This window comes from Pyrgilauda ruficollis, unplaced genomic scaffold, assembly GCF_017590135.1.
Source record: "Pyrgilauda ruficollis isolate IOZ18807 unplaced genomic scaffold, ASM1759013v1 scaffold10, whole genome shotgun sequence".
Lineage (NCBI taxonomy): Eukaryota > Metazoa > Chordata > Aves > Passeriformes > Passeridae > Pyrgilauda > Pyrgilauda ruficollis.
This window is the reverse complement of record NW_024508101.1, coordinates 6935983-6955575: the sequence shown is the minus strand read 5'-3', so window position 1 is coordinate 6955575 and position 19593 is coordinate 6935983. Positions and strand designations below refer to the sequence as shown.

General features: G+C 44.9%; 1 protein-coding gene across 1 annotated transcript in view; it reads left to right on the top strand.

The window, feature by feature from the left end:
• Positions 1 to 270: 270 nt before the first annotated feature.
• The window catches only part of SYNPR (synaptoporin), a 102085-nt gene continuing 82762 nt past the window's right edge, over positions 271 to 19593 (top strand). The window contains exons 1-2 of the mRNA XM_041465687.1: positions 271 to 390; positions 482 to 547. Coding sequence (XP_041321621.1) covers positions 373 to 390; positions 482 to 547 — 84 coding nt within the window. The 5' untranslated portion in view covers positions 271 to 372. The remainder of the gene's footprint in view (positions 391 to 481; positions 548 to 19593) is intronic.

Below are 19593 nucleotides of genomic sequence, written 5' to 3'. Positions count from 1 at the left end.
GCAGTTTGTTTTCTTTCTTTTTTTTTTTTTTTTTTTCCTTTTTTGTTTTTCTTTTTATTTTTCCCTATCTCTCCCTTCTCCTTCCTGCCAGAAATAAATCGTTAAAAAAGAAAACAACAACACCACGAATTTCCAGAAGGACAACGCCGCTATAAAAAGTGCCGGAGCGGCGGCGGCCGGGGCGGCCCTGCGGGGGCAGCGGGTGGGGGCCGGGGCGGCTCCGCGGGGCGGTGCGGGGGGCGCGGGCCCCGCCCGGCTGCTCCGCCCGGCCTGCGCGGGGGCAGCGCCGCGCATCCCGGCTGCCGTGAGGGAGGGAGGGAGGCTCCGCTGGGCTCCGCGCCGCTCGGCTCCGCTCCGCGGGGCTGCGGCGCCATGGAGGCGGTGGACCAGGTACGCGGAGCGCCGCGGGCGGGGGGCGGGCTGCGCGGCGCTGAGGGGAGCGCGGAGCGGGCGCGGTGCTGACCCCTCTCTCTGCCCGCAGCTCGCCTCCGCCGGCACTTTCCGCGTGGTGAAGGAGCCGCTGGCCTTCCTCAGGGTGCTCGAGTGGGTGAGTCCCGGGCTCGGAGGGGTTGCGGGGGGGCTGTCGCCGAAGTGCGCGCCCGGCGGAACAGGTGGGAGCTGGGCCGGGCTGAGGGACGGGGACGCGGGGCGCGGGGCCGGGGACTCGCGTCCTACAGCGCTGTGGCCGGCGGGGCGGGCTGGGTTTGTGGGTGACCCCCCCCAGTCCGTGTGCTGGCTGTAACCGAATTAAAGAAAAAAAAAAAAAAAAACCACACCGAGGAAAATAAAATCCTCGTTATGCATTTAGCAAACTTGTCTCTGGGCCGAGCGGGGAAGGAGGCAGATAATTGGTGTGCGGAGCAATGTCACTGTGTGTTGCTCTGATGCTCATTCGTAGTGAAGTCTGCAGGTCAAATGACATCCATCGCCGGTAGGTCTGCGGGAGCAGAGAGCCTCTCTGAACGGAAAGTTCAGAACATGTCATGGAGGATTAATCACATTCCCCTAACGCCGACTGGCTGGGGAATTATGTAAGGCGTGTATTTTGGGGGGCGCATCCCTGTGCGGGTGTGTTTATCCACATGTTGGCACCTGCAACGTGCAGCCGGACCAGGGTGCCTCTGAGGGGGTGTTTTGGTGTTCTGGAGGCAGCTGCTCGCCCCAGACTCTGTTCCTGCTCACCAGAAGCAACTCCTCTTCCTGACTGGGCACCTTGAAGCATCAGGTCCTGTGGAGTTGGGTGATGGTGATGTGGTGGTGCCGTGGCCTGGGACAGGGTGGCCCCAGAGTGGGGTCAGTGGCACTGGATGGGCGAGATCCCTTGTGCTCTTTGCCCAGAGCTCGACAAACCCACCCAGCACTGCTGCTCCTGCCTCAAGGAGAAGTCAGGACATCCAGGGGCTGAGCTCCAGGTGCTGCTCTGAGGGTGCTTCAGCCACTCTGCAGCACTCGCTGCGGGGCAGAATGGGGAACAAAGCTGTTCTATGGCAAATAGCTGCTGGGACTGTGGTCTTTTGGCTGTCTGCCTGATGAGGCTATGTCTGATGGAGCTTGGGAAACAAGCCCTTCTGGGAAGGACTCTGGGCTTGTGGGCATGGGCTGTGCCATCGAGAAAATTGTTCCCGCCCCAGCCAGTGTGTTGGCATCCTTGGGACAGCGACTGGGAACTCTCCTCTTGGCACTTTCCTGGGTCTGTAACTTCTTCCAACAGCCAAATATAAAAGCTGCCTTTGTCACGGTTGGAAGCCACAAGTAGAGCTCTTCTGGCTGCTGGAAGTGCACGTTGCCTGTGTGTGTACACAACGCGCACACGCGGCTGTGTGAAACGGAGCTCTTCTGACACGGCCAGAGTGGGCCAGCCCTTGGCAATAAGGGAGTATAGGAAAAGGGTGCAGAGTGTGGTGACATTTAAGATGATCTGAGACATTACTTTCTCTCCATTTGCCATGTATGTTTAAGAAGAATTAAGCACAGCTTGGTTTATGATATTTCAGAGTGTGGAAGTCTTTATTTTTTTAAATATACTTGAAAGGCTTTTTGGATTACTGGAATTCCATCTCTATTCAATTAATCTTATTCTCCCATCTTCCCTCCCTTCTCACCATGCCTCCAAACTGCTGTCCACCTCTCTCTGTCATTTCCAGTCCCAACTAATTGTCCACCTCTCCCTCAGACTCCTTTTATCAGCCTAGCCATAATTTTAAACCTTAAAAGACCAAATGCTCCAGTCAATTCTGTGTCCTCTTCCATGTCCTTCAGCAGCCTCACAGACCTTGTTGCACTCGATCAGAACAGTTAAATTACACCCCTTAACACCTCCCACGTGAGTCCTAGATTGCATCTGCAAGGGAATAAAGTTCATAGCCCAGCTGGTGACGCAGTGATTCTGGGCGTTGGGTGGCTCTCGTGCCTGGGGGGAGGCTCTGTGGTGTTGCAGCACAGATGGCAGAGCTGTGGGAGTTCCTCAGAAAGGCTGGTAGGGTGGAGGTGGTGTAGGCTGAAAATGTCCTCAGCTTGTCCATGCAGTCCAGCCTTGAATTCTTACTCTCGTTTTTTGGGTGGTTTGGGGTGGCTCATAGTGACTCTGGGGTGAGCACATCCTTATTTGTGAACCTCTGCTGCTGAAATTCTTGTGTTTGGGGGTGCACACATTTGTGGGTCTGGAGGCAGCAGAAGTGGCTGTGTGTTCCTCAGATGTGAAACTGTAAGTGTTGCAGAATTAATCTTTAGGTGTGCAGATTCCAATTTACTTGTAGTCTGGCTCAGATGTGAACTTCTGTTTTGAGGAGCAGGGACCTTATCTGACCTTCTCAATTTCCTACTTTGATGGTCACCTAACACCCAGAGAGAAGCTGCTGAGATAAGACTGATTCTTCTGAATATTCATAGCACTGTAGTATGTTTTCATTTGTATTTCCCATGTACACTGTAATCTTATTTTCAGACAAGAAATTGCATTTAGAAGCCATTAAGAAACAACATTGGCTCAGGCCTGGGGAAAGTTAAGAGAAAGAAAAGAAACCAAGAAAACGACTTGTAGCAATTATGCAAGAGTTTCATTTTTTTGAACTCTACCTTGGCAATAAAGCATGTGGATCACAAATCTGAATTTGGAAAAATGCACACGGCTGCACTGGGTGAGGCCTGGGTGTTTCCAGCTTTGAGTCAACTCATGGCATGTGCTGGGGGCAGGGAAGAGCTGTTTAAAAGCTGTATTTGTTCTTGCTCTTCTTTAGTCCCTTGGCTGTTACTCCACTGATCTTTGCAAGAGAAGAATGTTCTTCTGAAGCTTGTTTCTCAGATAATCCACTGCGGCACTACAACCAATAGCAATGTCACAAACACTCTTACAACTTCATTTGAAAAATAACTCTCTTATACGTGCACCTGACAATAATGAATAAGGAAAGAAGAAAGAGAAGAAATACACATTCGGAGACCTGGATTAATTTCAGTCCTGTGACTCTCTGGATGTGTTTAGACTGCTTTTATTGGGGTATGCAAAAAGTGAGCAAGACAAGCAAGTTTGACACTTTTGGTCTATTTGTTTTGCATTTGCTGCCTCTCTGGAGCCTTAGAAGAGGAAATTAAATGAAAAGCAAGATACTCCCCAAGCAATGCAATGGGTATAGGAACTACCTGCTGTACTCACTGTTACTGGCAAAAATATTTTTGTAAAAATGGGAACTTTGTATCCCTAGGCTGTGGGGAGGCAGAGAGGCATGGGTGGTGGTGGGGCGTGTGGGTGTGTGTGTTTAATTACATTGTGAATTGCAACAAACAACTTTCCTTCTGCAAACCCAAAGCAACCTGATACTTGTCAGTTTCCTGTAAAGTAACAAGAGCTGCAGCGTGTCCATAATGTCCTTCTCTGTGTTCCTCCATAAATAGCAGGGATGCAGAAACTCCACCATTGTGCCAGTCAGGAGTTGCTGTGATTGCCTTGATGGTTATCTATAGGTTGGTGTTTTAAAATACCTTGCAGTGAGCTCCCATCTCCACCAACTTGCAGCTGTGTCTGGGTTGCTATGGGCAGGGGGTATTTTTGGCACGAAGGCCAGACTGTAACTTTGTGTAAGCCAGTGCAGCTTTTATCAGGGCACTTGTGAATCATTTATGTTGCAGGACAAATCTTGTGGATGCTATGGCTTTTCTTAATAGGACAACTTGGAAGTGAATGTTAGTTCAGTGAACTCAAATGTGTCTGAGCTGTTTTATTCCTTGCCTTTATGAGAAGAAAAAATACATTGCAGATACAATGAAGAAAAAATACATTGGCTTTCATCACTGCTCATGAACATCTTCATGGGATGTACCAAAGAGTTCCAAAGCATTAGACAACAAATCTCTGGGGAAAATTGGATAAAGATTGTTTGAAAAAGTCTGTGTGCGGTGCACATGGCCCGAGCTAACCTCGCTTTGCTTCCTTGCCTTCACGCTGTGATCACTTGACTGGTGAGCCAGGAAAAAGGCCAGGCTGTTTCCTGCCTGGAAAGAGTCAAGCTTGCTTTGATGGTATAGATTCTGAAAGGGTTAGCACCTCTTGCCTTGCACGCAGATGTGTGTTCAGAAGGCAAAGGGAATCTGAATCTTGAAAGACTGATAATAAGTCTTGTCTTTTGTCCTAGTGCTGATTGCTCATCTGGCCGTGGAGCGCTTTTGTTGGATTATATTTGCATGCATATGAATGGACATAAGTAGCTGCGTGCTTTCAAGTGTGCCCTAGAAAAGCCTAGATATCTTGAGATGCTGAAAATAAATGGGAAAGAAATAAGAAGGTAATGCTTCCATGAAGCATGTGTGATTAGTAGTTTGCTCTGTCCTAGTGTATGATGGGCCCGAGATGTTTTATGGTTGCTTGAGACTCTTCATCACATTTGCATATATGTGTTTGGTTTTTGCTTAACCAGAAGGCTGCTGGCTATTCTGGTATGGGCAGATACTTAGTTGATGGAGCAGGGTTAGCTTGCTGAAGCTTAATGCTCCTCATGAATGCAGGCTGGAAGAGTTGAGTGTTTGATCTTCTCTACCCCCATATTGAAAGAAAAGCCGTAAAGAAAAGTAATATTTCTTCTTGCCTGGTGATTTTGCTTATATGACCAGGATCAGATGCTGCATTTAGTGCTGGGCCCATCCATCTTGATGTGTAAGAAACACATACACATGTTAAAAATGTATTGTCAAGTCTTTTGCTGTCTGCCTGGGGATGTAAGTACTTAGCTGTTCCTGTAAACTGGGTCCCAGTTGCTGCCTCAATGGTCTTGTATGTGTAGTGTCAGGTCAGTGAAACATGTGCCACTAAATCAAAAAATCTAAATCAATTTCTATGGTATTTTAATATTAGAAAGGTAATTACTGTGTAACTAACCCTTCTCTGTAAGCTGTCATTAATTGGATGATTTCTTATAGGCAGCTTAGCATAATGCATGCAAAATACACTGCAGCTCTGGGCAGGCAAAAATTGCCATGATGAACCAACAAGATGTGAGCATCCAGGAGACCTGAGCCCTGGGAACAGGCTTCATTTGTCCTTGGCTTTGGGCCTGCAACTTCTGAGCATTTATTGGGGTAATCTGCAGGCAGGGAACCCTGTCAGACGAGTTATTTTTATTAGGAATACCCAGGAAGTGGATTTTGCTGTTAGACATCAGGCTCTGTGGTGTGCAATAGGAAGGATCTGAAAAGTTTTTGTAGTCTCACTGAAGGCAGATGTGGAAGCCATATGTCACTCTGCCAGTGGGACTGGCATAAAGGCAGCAGAAGCACTAGCAGTGCCTACATGGTGTTCTACCTTGTGGTCCTAAAGTCTCAACTACTGCGAGTCTCATGATTGAGACCTCTGGCTTTGATAAAAGATACAGTTTTAGATCAAGGTAGCAGAAAAAGATGGGAGCTCTAAAGACTGAAAACCCAGAACACAACTGAAAGAGCAGGAAAATCTGCCTTGTGGTCCCATGTTTTATGCAGTCTGCAGAGAGCTGGCTGCTTTGCTGTTCACATCCATGATTATCTGCATGCATATCTGGTTGGAAACTGAGAACTGTGCTTATCAGCAAGTTGCTGTTAAAATGGTACAAATGCTGATACAGGGGAAGAGAAAAGGTCAGCAGTGCCTGACCACGTTGCAAATAAATGACATCTTTCATCTGGAAAATGCCTACCATTTTCCATTTTAAGACCGTGTTGTGATCAGAAGCTGGAAGAGCTGATTTTAAAAGGTCACCTAATAGTTCATTTAAATCCTGATGTTTCTCAAGCAGCCCAGAGAAACTGAGTGCAACCTGGTATAAAATAATTATGTAGGATTAGCACATATGGTTGAGAGACAGGGCTCCAGGAGCAGAACTTTTTGGAGTTACATGCTGCTGCTGTGGAAGTTCCTGGGGAGAAACTGGTAAAATCTCATGGCAAGCCATTTCAATAGCTGCTCTTATCCAAGCGTGGCTGTTTGAAGCATTAGGAATAGAAGATGAGAAAAGAGACTCATTAATGCTAAATTTGATTATATATGCAAACCAGGTTTCTATGAAAAGAAGAACAAAAATGATCTGACTTTCAAACTAGCAATAAGATGTGTGGAGATAGAGGGTTCTGCTATTAGACAAACACAGTTAAAGTCTCCTTGACAATTTTTATGAGGGAGATGTTTCAGTCATCACTCCTGTAAATCAGCATCTGCATAATTGGAGCTCCGGGTAAAAGCCCTGCATGTTGACATCTCTGGATTCAGATGTTGCAGCTGGGAGAGGACAGGCTTGGAGATGCTTCTGATAAAACCCTTTTTATCATTTGGATGCTCAGGTCCCTGGCTTAACCTGCATTCATGGCACTGTAAGTGATCCCAAGTGGCAGGAGATGCTTGGTGAAGTTCTCCACGCTGCTCCAGGGGAGAGGACCTTGTCCTGAGCAGGGAAAGAGGAGAGGCAGACAGCAGGGGACACTGGGCTCTGCACAGGGCTGCCTGTGGAAGACAAAGCTGTACCCCTGCAAGCCCAGTTTTCCCCTTGGGCACTGGATAAAAATGCTTCTTAGTATGGGCCTGGGGTGCAGTGTGGAAAACAGCACTTGGCTGGCCAGCTATCCAGCCCAGCAGCTGCCAGAGAGTCCTCATGGATTTTACTCTCATGGGGGTCTACAGAGTGCTGTTAAGAACATTACAGAAAGGAATATACAGTGTGGAGATGCTGTGTTTAAGGTGTTTGTTCAAAGTGGCATATGTGCTGCAAAGTGTGACATTGTTGCTAAGGTGACAGCTTGCTTGCTTTTTGGCAAAAGAATACTGAATATAGGCAAACTGTAAGCTTTTGCTTTAATTTGCACAGTTTTATCTTCTGGCCATGCTAGAGACTTCTCAGGTTTGTGTTTGGAAGCATTGTTTTCCCATTCTGAATATTTCACTCAGTTAAAAAAAGCTAATAGTGCTTCCCATTTTTAAGGAAAATCCTAAATCACATAAAATGATAGAGATTTGAATTAATATAATTATAGATATTATTTATGCCATTGTTTATGACATTTTAATGCCAATTTTGCATTTATTTATGCCATTATTTATGACATTAATTTAAGGAAGGAAGTATTCTCTAAGAATATTTTATATAAACAAAAATATTAGGTGTTGGGTCATTAGCAGCCTATGGATGCAGGCCCATCCATGAGTGCATGCTCCAGATTTTTGGATAGGGCATTTGCACTCATTTGCAAGTGCTCAAACCTAAGCTGGAATGGATGGTGTGGGGAGAACTGCCGTGGATCAGACTCAGAGGTTGGTTGTGGTGGGAGGGAGCAGAGTCTTGTGCTGGACAGCTTGGGTTCTGCCGTGGTGAAGTATTTTCATAATGCTGCCAGGGGAGAAGGATCAGCAGAGGATTAGACTGGTGTGGCCCCTAAGGAGAGAGGGCTTTCCACATGAGCAGCCATCTGTGGCATGAAACAAATGTTATGGACCTCAGTGTTGAGAGCAAAGAAGAAAGGTCTCACAAGATGAATGTCAGCTTTGGCCCTTAAAGCAGAGGGGTAGGGGCATGACCCAGGAAAAAGGCCCAGGAAAGGCTGAACTAATGTGCTCATTGCCCTTTATTGTTTTACCTTTGCTTTTTCTTCCCCCAATGTTCTAATGGATAGATAATTGTGTTTCTCTGAGCAAGCTGTTCTGTCTGTGCCTTTTCCAGAATGCCTTAGCATCTGGGAGAAGGCTGTGTTAGAGGCAGGGCCTGTGGGAGCTGCTGGCCAAATACTGTGGGGAGCAGAAAGTGCTGCAGCCTGAGGCTTGGGATAAACACTGTGGGGAGCTCTGAGGGCTCCAGGTTTTGGATAAGTGCTGGTACAGATGTTCAGCCCAGTTTGGTAGGGCCATTGCAAGGCAGAAGTTGGTGAGGATGTTTTCAGTGATCAGACCATGACACAGGGGGCTTTTGCTGGACTGGAGAAGCCACTTTGATAAGAAGACCCCATCCTAGTCACTAAAATGTGCAGGAGGGAGGTAGTGTTAAGGAAGCAGGAGAAAAAACTGAAGCAGGAAGATTTCAATGGAGTTTTATCCATTTTCAGAGGAGAGGTGTACAGTCCCAGACCTGCTTTCAGAAATAAATCTGATTTGACTCTCTTGCAAAAGTCCCAACCTGTCAACTTGATCTTTATTCTATGAGAAATACCAGAGCCTGCTGTGAACAGCCTGACTGAATATTCACTAGAAGTACTCAAAACTCTGAAGTAGTGAGGGTGAAATTCTGCCCAGAAGATTTCAAAATGAAATGCAACCAACATCGGCAAGATCATTGATACATCAGGAAGTCATTTATAGTAACAGCTCTACAGTAACTCTTTGAATTTCAGAGAGAAGTTTATTGTGTTTGTCCTCAGTCTTCTCTTTTCCTGATGTTAATGCTTTGCCCTCCTGTGTAATTTCTCAGGCAATGCAAATCCAAAGTATCTTTGGCTTGAAGTGATAAGCCCCAGCTCAAATCCTTTGTCACATGCATGTTGGGTGCTTGTATTGGGGCCCCATGTTTGACACTGCATTTGACAATCTTCATATTAGGTGAAAAGCCTCTCTGGCATCCCAAATAGTATTAAAGAAGTAGCAAAATCTTCCTTTCTAGGTTCCCTAAATCCAAGGAGACATCTGGCTTCTTGGTTCAGTCTCCCTGAGGTGGGCTGTATGGTCAATGGCTGCCTTAAGCATTCAGCCCAAAATACCCAAAAAAACAGCATACCCCAGGAAGCCAGGAAATATCTCACAGTTATTGAACAAGCAAACTTAAGCATTGCTTGAACTGTTTTCAGAATAACCTTCTCCCTGGCTGTGTGCTGGAGGTATGCTCAAAGCAAAACCAAACAAGACAAGGCCCCCAGCTGCACGCAAGTCTAAACTCACGTTGTTGTGTACCCCTGCTCCTCCCCACACAGAGGTCATGTTACACACAAACACCACTTCTTTGCATCTGTTTTTTACCCCATTTCAAACAGCCTTTGTATGGAGGGAAGGGTGTCCTGAAGTGGTTGAACATGGCAAGGTCACACCTCCCTGTTGGGACTGTAAAGGGGAATGATGCTCTTGGGCGTATCTTGTGCCCAGCCCAGGGGGCTTAGGTTTGATACTGGAAATTGGCTTATTACTGCAGAATATCTATATAGCAATAATTATCCTTTGAAGCTGAGTTTCAGTTTCTCTTAGTGTTTTTTTTTGGGGACTGTGCTTGAAAGCCAAAGCGAGTGTGGGATTCCCCCACCGCCAAATCCAGCGGCTGATAAATCCGGCAGAGCTCTCCTGATTGCCATCTCCAGGGGCAGTCAGCATGCTGGAATGGAATTAGGACCCGGCTTGAAAGAAGATGCCTGCCAAAAAATTAAACAATGGATGCCTTCCTGTTTAATTTTAACATTTTAATTAAATTTTTTGCTGCTGTGTGCCTTTGATCTTGGTGAGCTGATACACATGGTGTGTGGTGTTGTGTTGTAGCAGCATTTTGTTCTAATCTTTCACGCAGATGCAAGGATGCATTTGAGGGTGGATAAAAGTGCAAAAGCTGCTCACTGCCAAGTGCTGAGTGCATTGCAAGCTGCCTTTTCCAACTGGTGACCCACGGGCATGTGGACAGAGGGATTTACTCACAAGTATGGCTCAGTAGAGTTTCTCTCTAAACATATTCCTTTTTTTAATCTTCTGTGAACGGTGCTGCAAGAAGAGTTTCCTTGATGGAATTACTCATTGAGAGGGTTGATGCCAAGAGTGAAGATTTTATTGTGAAAGGAATTTAATTTCAAGTGGAATAATTAATAAACTTTAATTTTTCAGTCAGAGAGCAGAAGCAATGCTGTATGTTGTACATTGGGCACATCCATCGATTAATCCCAGCCAAGTGCCCAGGCTGGGAGCATTTGGCAGGCAGCTAGCTTTCCTTGCAGCCAGGCACACAGCAGCAGGAAAGGTATTGGAAGGAGTTTCCTCATGGATTATAGGCTGGGGCAGGTGATTAAGGATCATGTGGAGTATTTGTCCTTTGTGATTTGGGTTGTACCTAAGATGTCAGGGAAGAAACTCTCATTTCTACATCAAAAGGAATCATTGGTAGAGGTGCTTTGGGAAAAGAAATTTCATTTACTTGAGGGAAAAATAATTCTTAATCTCAATTTCCTTTGAAAACTGGTGCTTTGGTGAGATCATGAATGGAGGAATATTTGTAACAGAAACTGCAATTATTTCAACACAAAATATTTCTCTAAAGAGATATTCTCTACAGAAATGGTTGTATTCTCCTCCTCTGCACACCTTGCTGAGGTGCCCCAGGCTCACTCCTTCTGTGATGGGACCTTTTGCCCGTTGAAATGGTTTAGTCTGGCTGTGGCATCTGATTTCCAGAGCAGGCACAGAGTGAAGGGCCAACCCAAACTCACTGAAGGCACAGCACTGGTGTTCCCACAGTAGATGTTGCAAGCCCTTAGCGCTGGCACTTAGAAAGAAAAGTCAAGATTTTTTTTTGAGAGATGACTTTCTTTTGGGAAAAGACAAGTAAGTCTAAAATGAAGAAAATTGTTTTGGTTGAAAATTGTCATCTGATGTGTAAGTCCGTGAGTGCATGCTGGTGCTGTAGTCTGTGCATACATTGTGTGCCTTGGCCTTTTCCTGGCCAACAGTGGAGTTTTTCAGAGCTGTGCAGGGGCAGCGCAGTGCACTCAGCAGAGCATCAGCGTTCCTAAGCCCCGTGTTTTGCTGCGTTGGCTCCTTGGGCTGCGCGGTCCCGGGGCTGCTGTGGCAGCCTGTCACTCGTGGCAGGCAGCTCTGCGGAGAGGGCGCCTGTTCCAGCACAAAATCTGTGCCTGTCCAGATTGTGAGGCCCTGGCAGGCAGCAGGAGCTGGCTCCATGGCGGGCTGACATATGCAGGGGATGCTGGCTGTGCCACGGGGTATGAGCCTCCTGCCACTGCTGCTTCCCAGGCAGTGATGAAGCCATGAAAATCAGCTCCTTGCCCGTGGTCCTCCACGGCCCAGCGGTGGTCCCCACTGCAGGGACCGAGTCCTGTCACTGCTTTTTTTTCCCTTCTCTTTTTTCATCCTCTCCACCATGGCTTTCACAGCAGAATGACAGCAACAGGAGATGGAGATGGGGTTTAGGTCTCATGGCAGCACAGCTTGTGTTGCTGGGAAATCAAATAGAAAAGCTCTTTCTGCCATGTAGTTCACCATGGCATAGTTCACTCATTTCTAAAAATGGCTTTCCCTCCTCAAATGTATGTGCTCATTAGTGCTGGCCACCCATGGGTGCAGTGTTGTTTGTTAGTGCAGCTGGAGGGGCTCTGACAGAGCTCATAAATGTTCATTGTGCAGCTTAGTCCCCCAAAAGTAGTGACTCAGCAGTGATCAGACATCTCTCATGGGACAAACAGTTCCCAGCTATTCCCAAATTGCACTGAAACCCGTGTGTCACTGGGCTGCCAAGAGGCAGGGCTTGAGTACCCCACATCTGTATTGCTTCTGCACAGAGAGATTGCTAAGCATGTCCTGGGTTTTAGGACAAGAGTATTCTTGCTTCGTTTAAAAGAGAATTTATTTTTTTTCTGGGGATTTTTACACTCCACCCCATGATGCGCTTTGGGATGCATTCAGCTTTCTCTTCTGAATAGGGCTCCAGATGATGGAAATAAATTATCATAAATTAGAATAGATTGCACTCTTCAGCATCTCTACATCTGTCATTATGTTTCTTTAACAGTTCAGTTTAACATTTATACACACTCTGACAGCAGCTACTGGTGTGTATGCTATAAATATTGGCTTGCAGAAGACATTAATGGAGTTTAGGTAAACGTTTGATGCCGCTGAGATTCTGTTCCATATGGTGGTATGCAGAAAAATCAGGTTCTACATGCCATATATAGTGGTCACGTATTCCTATGGACTGGCCTCCTGGCATTGCAGCAGCTCACTACCCCACCAAGAAAGTGCAGGTGCCTTCAAAGAGGAAGGTGAGATTCTTGCAGTCTATTCTGATTTTTAGCACCTGTATTTATCTGTGATATTTAAAGCCAACATATAGCATGTAGAGATAGGAAGTGCTTATGAAAAACAGACATCTCATAGTAGCAGCAGTCAGGCAACAAGACATGGGAATGCTCTGCTTTGAACATGTCTAAAGAAAACCCATGGGATTTTCTGGCCCAGGTGCCATTTTGTTATCAGTTATTGAGTGGCAGGGTGAACACTTTGTGCATTGGTTGGTCACAGTTGCTAAACCTGTAATTTTTTTCTCTACCCCTGATGCAACTATCACCAAAACTACATGGGGAGAGCATGGCATGAGGGTTTGAGGAGTCTGGCTTGCATCCCTCTGACTTACAGGAGGACAAACAGCTGAGACTATCATGACAAGAGGAAGGAAGAAATATATTCTGGCTCTAGTGTTCCTTCTGCAGTTCAACAGAATTTGGGTGTCTCACATAGGTTTGGGGTTTTTGCTTTGTTGGCCTGGTTGTTTGTTGTTGTTTTTTTTCTGTTTGGTTGTGGTTTTTTGTGGTTTTTTGTTTTTTGGTTTTTTTTTTTCCTAATTGCAACACTTTGATTAGTGTAGCCTGCTGATGTGTCTGTGTCCTCTGCAGTTTCTCTGATTTACCCCACTTTCAGACTAGAAGGAAGGTCTGTGTGAGGCTCAGCACTGCGGAGGGGCAGTTGGGGTAAAGCAGCCCAGCCCCTGCTCCTGATGTGGGGCCCTGGGAAACATCTGGCTGGTGCTGGCCCTGGGGCACATCTGCTGCAGAGAGCAGTGCCTGCTGCATTTGCCCCTGTGTAATGCAATGTAAGTAATGAAGTAACCATAGTGTACAAACTGACTCCAAGCAGGGCAATCTGAGGAGAAAGTGCTCTTCACACTGTAAATTGCCAAAGGTCTTTAAAATGCCAGTGAATTAAAAATCTGAGAAGAAAAAACCCTCCAGTGCTTTAAGTTCAAGATGAATCTTTCAAAAGCTGCTGGTGGGGAGGGGAAGAGATAACTTATCTGAATGGAAATGTATTTAAACTCCGTATCTTGTACAGCTCTGTGTTGCTACTAAGCAAACAGTGTGTTCCCTGGCACTTGGAGAGCTGGAGACATTTTTGTGTAGACTGAATAGGTTTCTGTGTTGATGTTACCCCTTTTGATCTTAATCATTAGTCAGGTTTTCAGTCCTTTGCAGGTTATTCCTTTTAAAAGGAGTTGCTTCAGATGATGTGGTGATTCACTCCTGTTTATTCACACTGGCAGTACAGAGGAGCCTGGTGTGCTCCTGCATCCTCTGAGCATCTGCAGCCACCTTCCCCTGACTGGGCAGAAGCCCCTTTCTTACCTTTGAGTTTCCAGGTTTTATTGTTGTTCTGACTGCTGGTGTGGTTCTTCTGCCTCAACTTTCTTCTGCTTTTTTGCTCCTGTGGAGTTAAAAAACAGTTTTGTGAAACCATTAGCAAAATCTTTCTGCCCAGAGCAAAACCTTGCCTGTGAATTTCCTTTGAATGCTTACTTGTGTCTGAGCTTGAGGCTGGCATTTAGGTCTCTTGAATGGTGTCTTAAAGGAACTAAACTGTACTTAAAGAAAAGCAGCATTTACATTGGCCTGATGCTAAAGACATTTTAGCTCAGCCAACAAGATTTTATGGTGAGCCTTGGTCCAGCAAGGAGCCCTTTAGCCTTCTCCAAGCTGAAAGAGAAGCTGCACTCTGGGGAGGAGTTTCAAAGCATTGAAACTCTTTTATCGTTGTTTGTTGTATTTGTTTTTTCCATCTTTTGATTCTTTGAGGACTCAGCAATTTAGATCTGCAGTCTGGGTGCAGCTAGGACAGATGTAGGTTTCTCCATGATGCCCTAATATAAGCATGCAGAATTTGGGAAGGAATGTGCAGTGAGATGAAATTCATATAAACAATCTGCATTGGATCACTTGTCATGAGGATATCTCTTTGAATTATGCATTTAATTAACTGCATTTAAAAAAAAAATTAGCTCTCATCTGCACTGTAAAGATACTTTTGGCTGGAAAGGAAAGAAAGTTCTAGATGAGTTCATCTTGTTCTAGATGAGTTTTTCTGTTTGTTTTCAAATACACATTATGTTCTCAGAGGAAAGAAGTCTGTGTACTTCTTTTTCATCAAACCTTTTAGCTTTCACATATGGCTGACAGTCATAAATTCTAAAGCTGTTTCTTTTAAGCTTTCTACCCCCATTGTAAACCTAGAGATGACCTACTCCCTGTTCCTGCTGTCACCTGTCCCTGGCTGAAAGGCCCTTTGGGGTAGGACGGGAGAAAAGTCACACTTTTTGCATTCCAATCAGTGCTGGATCTCAGAGTTTAAAAATATCACAAGTGAAAAACATGGATGTGAGTCATACAGAAAGCACCCTTCATTTCTCAGGAAGTAAAAATATCAGAAAAACACATTCTTCAGATGTTTCCTCCTGTTGAGAGGTAGCCACATCTAAGATTTCTGTTTGAAGTGTTGAATCATAAACATTGGTTCCCTGCTGTCACAGTGACCACTGGGTACAGGAGACGCCTATTAAACATTAACAGCTCACACTGGGCCAGAGCTACATCAGTCACGAGGGTCTGGGTGAGCTTTACGTGAGCAGCAAAATGTGGAGAAGGCTGCAATGTCATATTTTGGGTTAAGATACTCCAGTGCTCAATCCCAGTCTGCAGCAAATGCCCCGCTTCTGGAAAGTTCTGTGCTCTCTTTGGACCTAAACTCATCCACATCTAACACATGTGGCGTCATATTCCAGGACAGTATATCTGCATTTTGGGGGAGTGACCTCTTTATTTTTGATCACTGTCTTTGCCCCTCAGGGGCTGTGAGACTATGGTTTTGTATTAGCTTGTTTTAGTGGTATTTGTGAAGCAAGCATGTTTTAAAATGCATATGTATTTCCCTCTGTTTTTACAAGATTAATATTTGAAAGGCTATTTAATACAAAAATGCCTAAAATTGTTTAAATCTGAGACATGCTGGAGAGATCAGAGAACTCTTATCAGCTGTTGAATTAGTAATGTTAAATTAGAAATGAGAAAATCCTTTTCAATTTAAGTGGCTTTTCTCAGAACTTTTTGCATGTTTAATATCTTCAATCATCCTTCTCATAATTGTTCCAATTTCAGCATTCCCTGAGTGTCCATGCAGATGTGCACAATGCACACTGTTCAGGCCCTGACCCATTCAGCCAAGCTTTACATCCCCGAGGACCATCAGGAATCCCCCAAACCATTTGTCTAACGTTTTCCTCCTGTGGATGCAAAGACTGAGTCCTTCATGGATAGTGTCATACTTGTATTTGAAAAACCTGCTTGTGCTGCTCTCTGAGAGATTGAAGAGATCATGAGTGCTCTTCAGTGTAGACACTTTACCATTATTTTCCAAGAATCTTAAAAAAAAAAAATTGAACTGGAAATAACATTTGTGTAATATTTTATAAGAATGCTACCATGAGGCTCTTGAGGGGGAATTACAAGTATTGCCTTTTTTTTTCCTTCATAACTCTTGGAGGGGGTCAGCCTCTCTCCAGTCCCCCTGGATAACAAGCTGCTGTGAGAGCTTAGCAGAGCAATGTGTGTCCTGGTCGCACCAGATGGGTCTCATTTGTGTTGCCGTTCATAGTCATGATAGGCAGCAAATGGAGTGCAGCCTGAGGCAGCACTTTGCTGCCTGAAGTTGCTGCCTGATGAATTACAGAGATAAATAAGGCAAGAGTCCACCTTTGCTTTTCCCTTTGAGTGTGCACGTAAGTGTTAGGTGGCCCATGTTTGAGAAGACAAAGTGAAATGAGCTTTCAAATATTTCCTTGAAGTTGTCTTTATTATTTCATTATAGTGGTAAAGAACAAAGCAGAAGAATCAATACGCCTAATTATTACATCTAAATGCAAGAGAAATTAGTCAGTGAACTCTCGCTTCTCTGGGGAGGATTAATCTTCCTATGCTCTATTTCAAATGTCTTTCAGAAAAATGAAAGGCTTATCACCTAGGAAACATGCGGTCCTAATCGGCCAGGTCTGGCTCTTGGGTTTGTAGATGGTGAGAGGACTCTTACTTGGTCTTCTGAAGCACAAAATTAGGTTGTTTTGCTTGTATTTAACCATTGTAGTTGAGTTTTGTAGCTGGGTGGTTTGAATGACGAGCGCAATTTGGGCATGTGCCCGTGTCACCCCAGCAGGCCTTGGCCAGCTCTGGGTGAGCTGTAGGGACCAACCCAGTACCAGGCAGTGCCATGTGGAGGGGATGGGTTGGATCCCAGTGTGATGCTGCCTGTGAGGCAGTGCTAATTAGCTCAGTTCTCAGTAATAAGTGGTGTACTGATGAATCTGTAATACTTACAGAGCTGTCCCATTGCCTTTTTGATCGCTATGTGAGACTCCAAAATAGGCAGCATTTGACTGTGGCCTGGTGGCACACAGCCTCAAGATGATTACAGGTGATCCTGGCAGGACCTGATTCTTCACCCTTGAATTAGTCACTGAAATGGCAATAATGTTTCCTGCATACAAGCTTTGGTATGGCAATAAAATCTGGTCCTATCTCCTTGCTGTTATCTTGCACCAAGTCAACAGCATCTTGTGATAGCTTCTCCTAGGTTGATTATAAGAATTTCAAGCTGTGACACAGATGTAAGATGATTTCAGATGAAGTGTTACATTAATAAATGAATCTTCAGCCCTCCGTAAGGTCTCACTTTCTTTAGATTTTGTCATTTGTAGTCATGTGTTGTGGTGGTGGAAATCCAAGTCTGGAAGTACTAAGATGTGCTTCCTTAAAATAATTCCAGATTTTTGCATAGGCATATCATGCCCAGGAATAGAAGGCTTGGGTTTATTCCTTGCCTGCAAACCCAACTTAGTGTAAAGAAGACTCAGTAGCTGAAATATGAAGTCTAAATACAAGAAAGAAGGGCTGTTTCTTTGCATAACGCTGGGAAATCAGCTTTACAGTTCACAAACTGAGATGACAGCTTGCTGTAGGGAAAACTTCAGTCCATCATTATTTTGCCTGTTTGGGTTGCTTAACTCATGGCAGTTTATTAATTAGCTTCTATTTTGCACTCTTTCTTAAAAGAAAAAGATTCCAACTCATTACGTATCACCCTTGTACCTTTCTTTATTCTCAAATTACTCTGCATCATGGTCGGTTCCCATCTTCCCTGTCTGTTGAGTTGATTAACTGGGTGATGCTGACTGGAGGGCATGGGATGGGCCACTGATGCACCACCTGATTATGTGGTCATGGAAACCCCTGGAGGTAAGACCTCTGTTATCAAAATAAATTGGGATTTTCTGCCAACTAATGGCTGGCGAAGCTTGCGCTAATGCTACATTCTGATGGATGATGTGCTATGGAAGCCAATTAGCCTTTGCTGATAAGCTAGACTTTGATTAAGCTCTTCCAGGCTTTCTCATCACAAGAAACATGTACTACTCATTGAACATGCAAATGTATTTGCAGTGTGTAATTACAAAATTTTCTGAAGGAGCGACCTATTTTAAACAGGGCTTTTGTTTCACTCTTATTCCTTCATTGCACTCACCAACTCAGTCACACAGGCTAATTCAGCAAACATAATTGACTGGTTTTAGGAGTTAAAATATCCTGCTGTTGAGTGTTTTATGCTTCAAATGTCAATGATAATGAAGACCTCTGTGGTGGGTACGTAGCTGAGCAGCCGCTCCAAAAGACTTGCCCTTTGCAGTGAGCCTTTGGGATGCAGAGAGCTGGCAATGCTGGCATCTGCAGCCCCAGCCAATTTAAAAGTGATCTTGTCCCAATAATGCTGAGAACAAACTCTTTCTGTAGCCAAAGGCTGCTGAATGTGCAGCCCATTGCACTTGATGGGAATTCAGTTATTGATCCAGTTAGCTCCTGACCTGTTTACAGGGTGATTGTTATAATTAAAATTGATTATGGCTGTGTATCGTAACTTTGATCTTTGACGCTGGGGATTTGGATATTATGGTCTGCCATTATGTAGCTGATAATGGATTGTGAAAAGCATCAAGGAATTAATGTATCTTCACACTCCTCAGGGATACATTTTCAGTGTTAGATTCTCATTTGTGGCGCTCTTAACTGAATGACAGTATCATGTTGCTTACCCAGGCATACATATTTTGATAGCTTTAGTCACTTTGTCTAAGAGTTTGTGTGAGCTCCTGTACTGCCTCTATCCATACCATGATGCTTTAGGAAAAAAACCTAGGAAATGGACATTTTGTATCCAGGTGTAATTCATAGTTGTGGTCCTCAATTTACCAAGGGCATTCCTATAGCTATCTGCATGTACCACCTAGTTGTGGTGCCTTTAGTTTATTGCATGCCTAAGAGCATGAAAATCAGAGTTGTATTCTGTGGTACACTGATGGATCAAAGTTTGGCATAGTTACCATTTTCTAATAGAAATGCCTTCCCAAATTCTCCAATCAGAGCAGTAGAAACACAGAGAAATGGGCAGTGCAATGCCCCATATGCACTTTGCCTGTTGCACATATCATCTCCTGTGGAGTCAGAGGGAAGGAACAGAGCAGATTCCAGGTGCACCATCTCCTTTGGTTTCTCCTCCAAACTCCCAGTGCTGCACTGACACCTGAGGTAGGGGTAGTGGTTTGTCAGGGCATGTCCCTCCTGTCACAGACCCTCTGAGATGTGTGGTTTTTAGGATGGAGAAAACCAAGGATTCGCCTGCTGCACAAACATGTGGTTGAGAGTCTGATCCTGGAGGAATAATCTGTATGATGCAGGTTTTTGCCCCTTTTGTAGATTATGATTGATGACTTCACCTTGTGATGCCTTAGCACTGGGACTGGTGGGTTCAAAAAATGCCAGATACAAGGAGCATGGCTGTTCCCTTGTGAGGCTTTGCTTCCCCAGTCTCTGCCCTCTAGCTACACCAGCTTCCTCTGCTCGTCACGTGGATAGTCCCAGGATTTCAGTTAATGACCACAGAGCATACTTCCCACTCTAAAATCATGTGTCTATCCTCTTCCAAATCAGCAGTTTTCACTTATCCTACTGGACATTTGGCCTAAAGTAGTCTGAACACTTCTACTTTCATGACAGGCTCTGGTGAGGCCACAGTCTGAACAC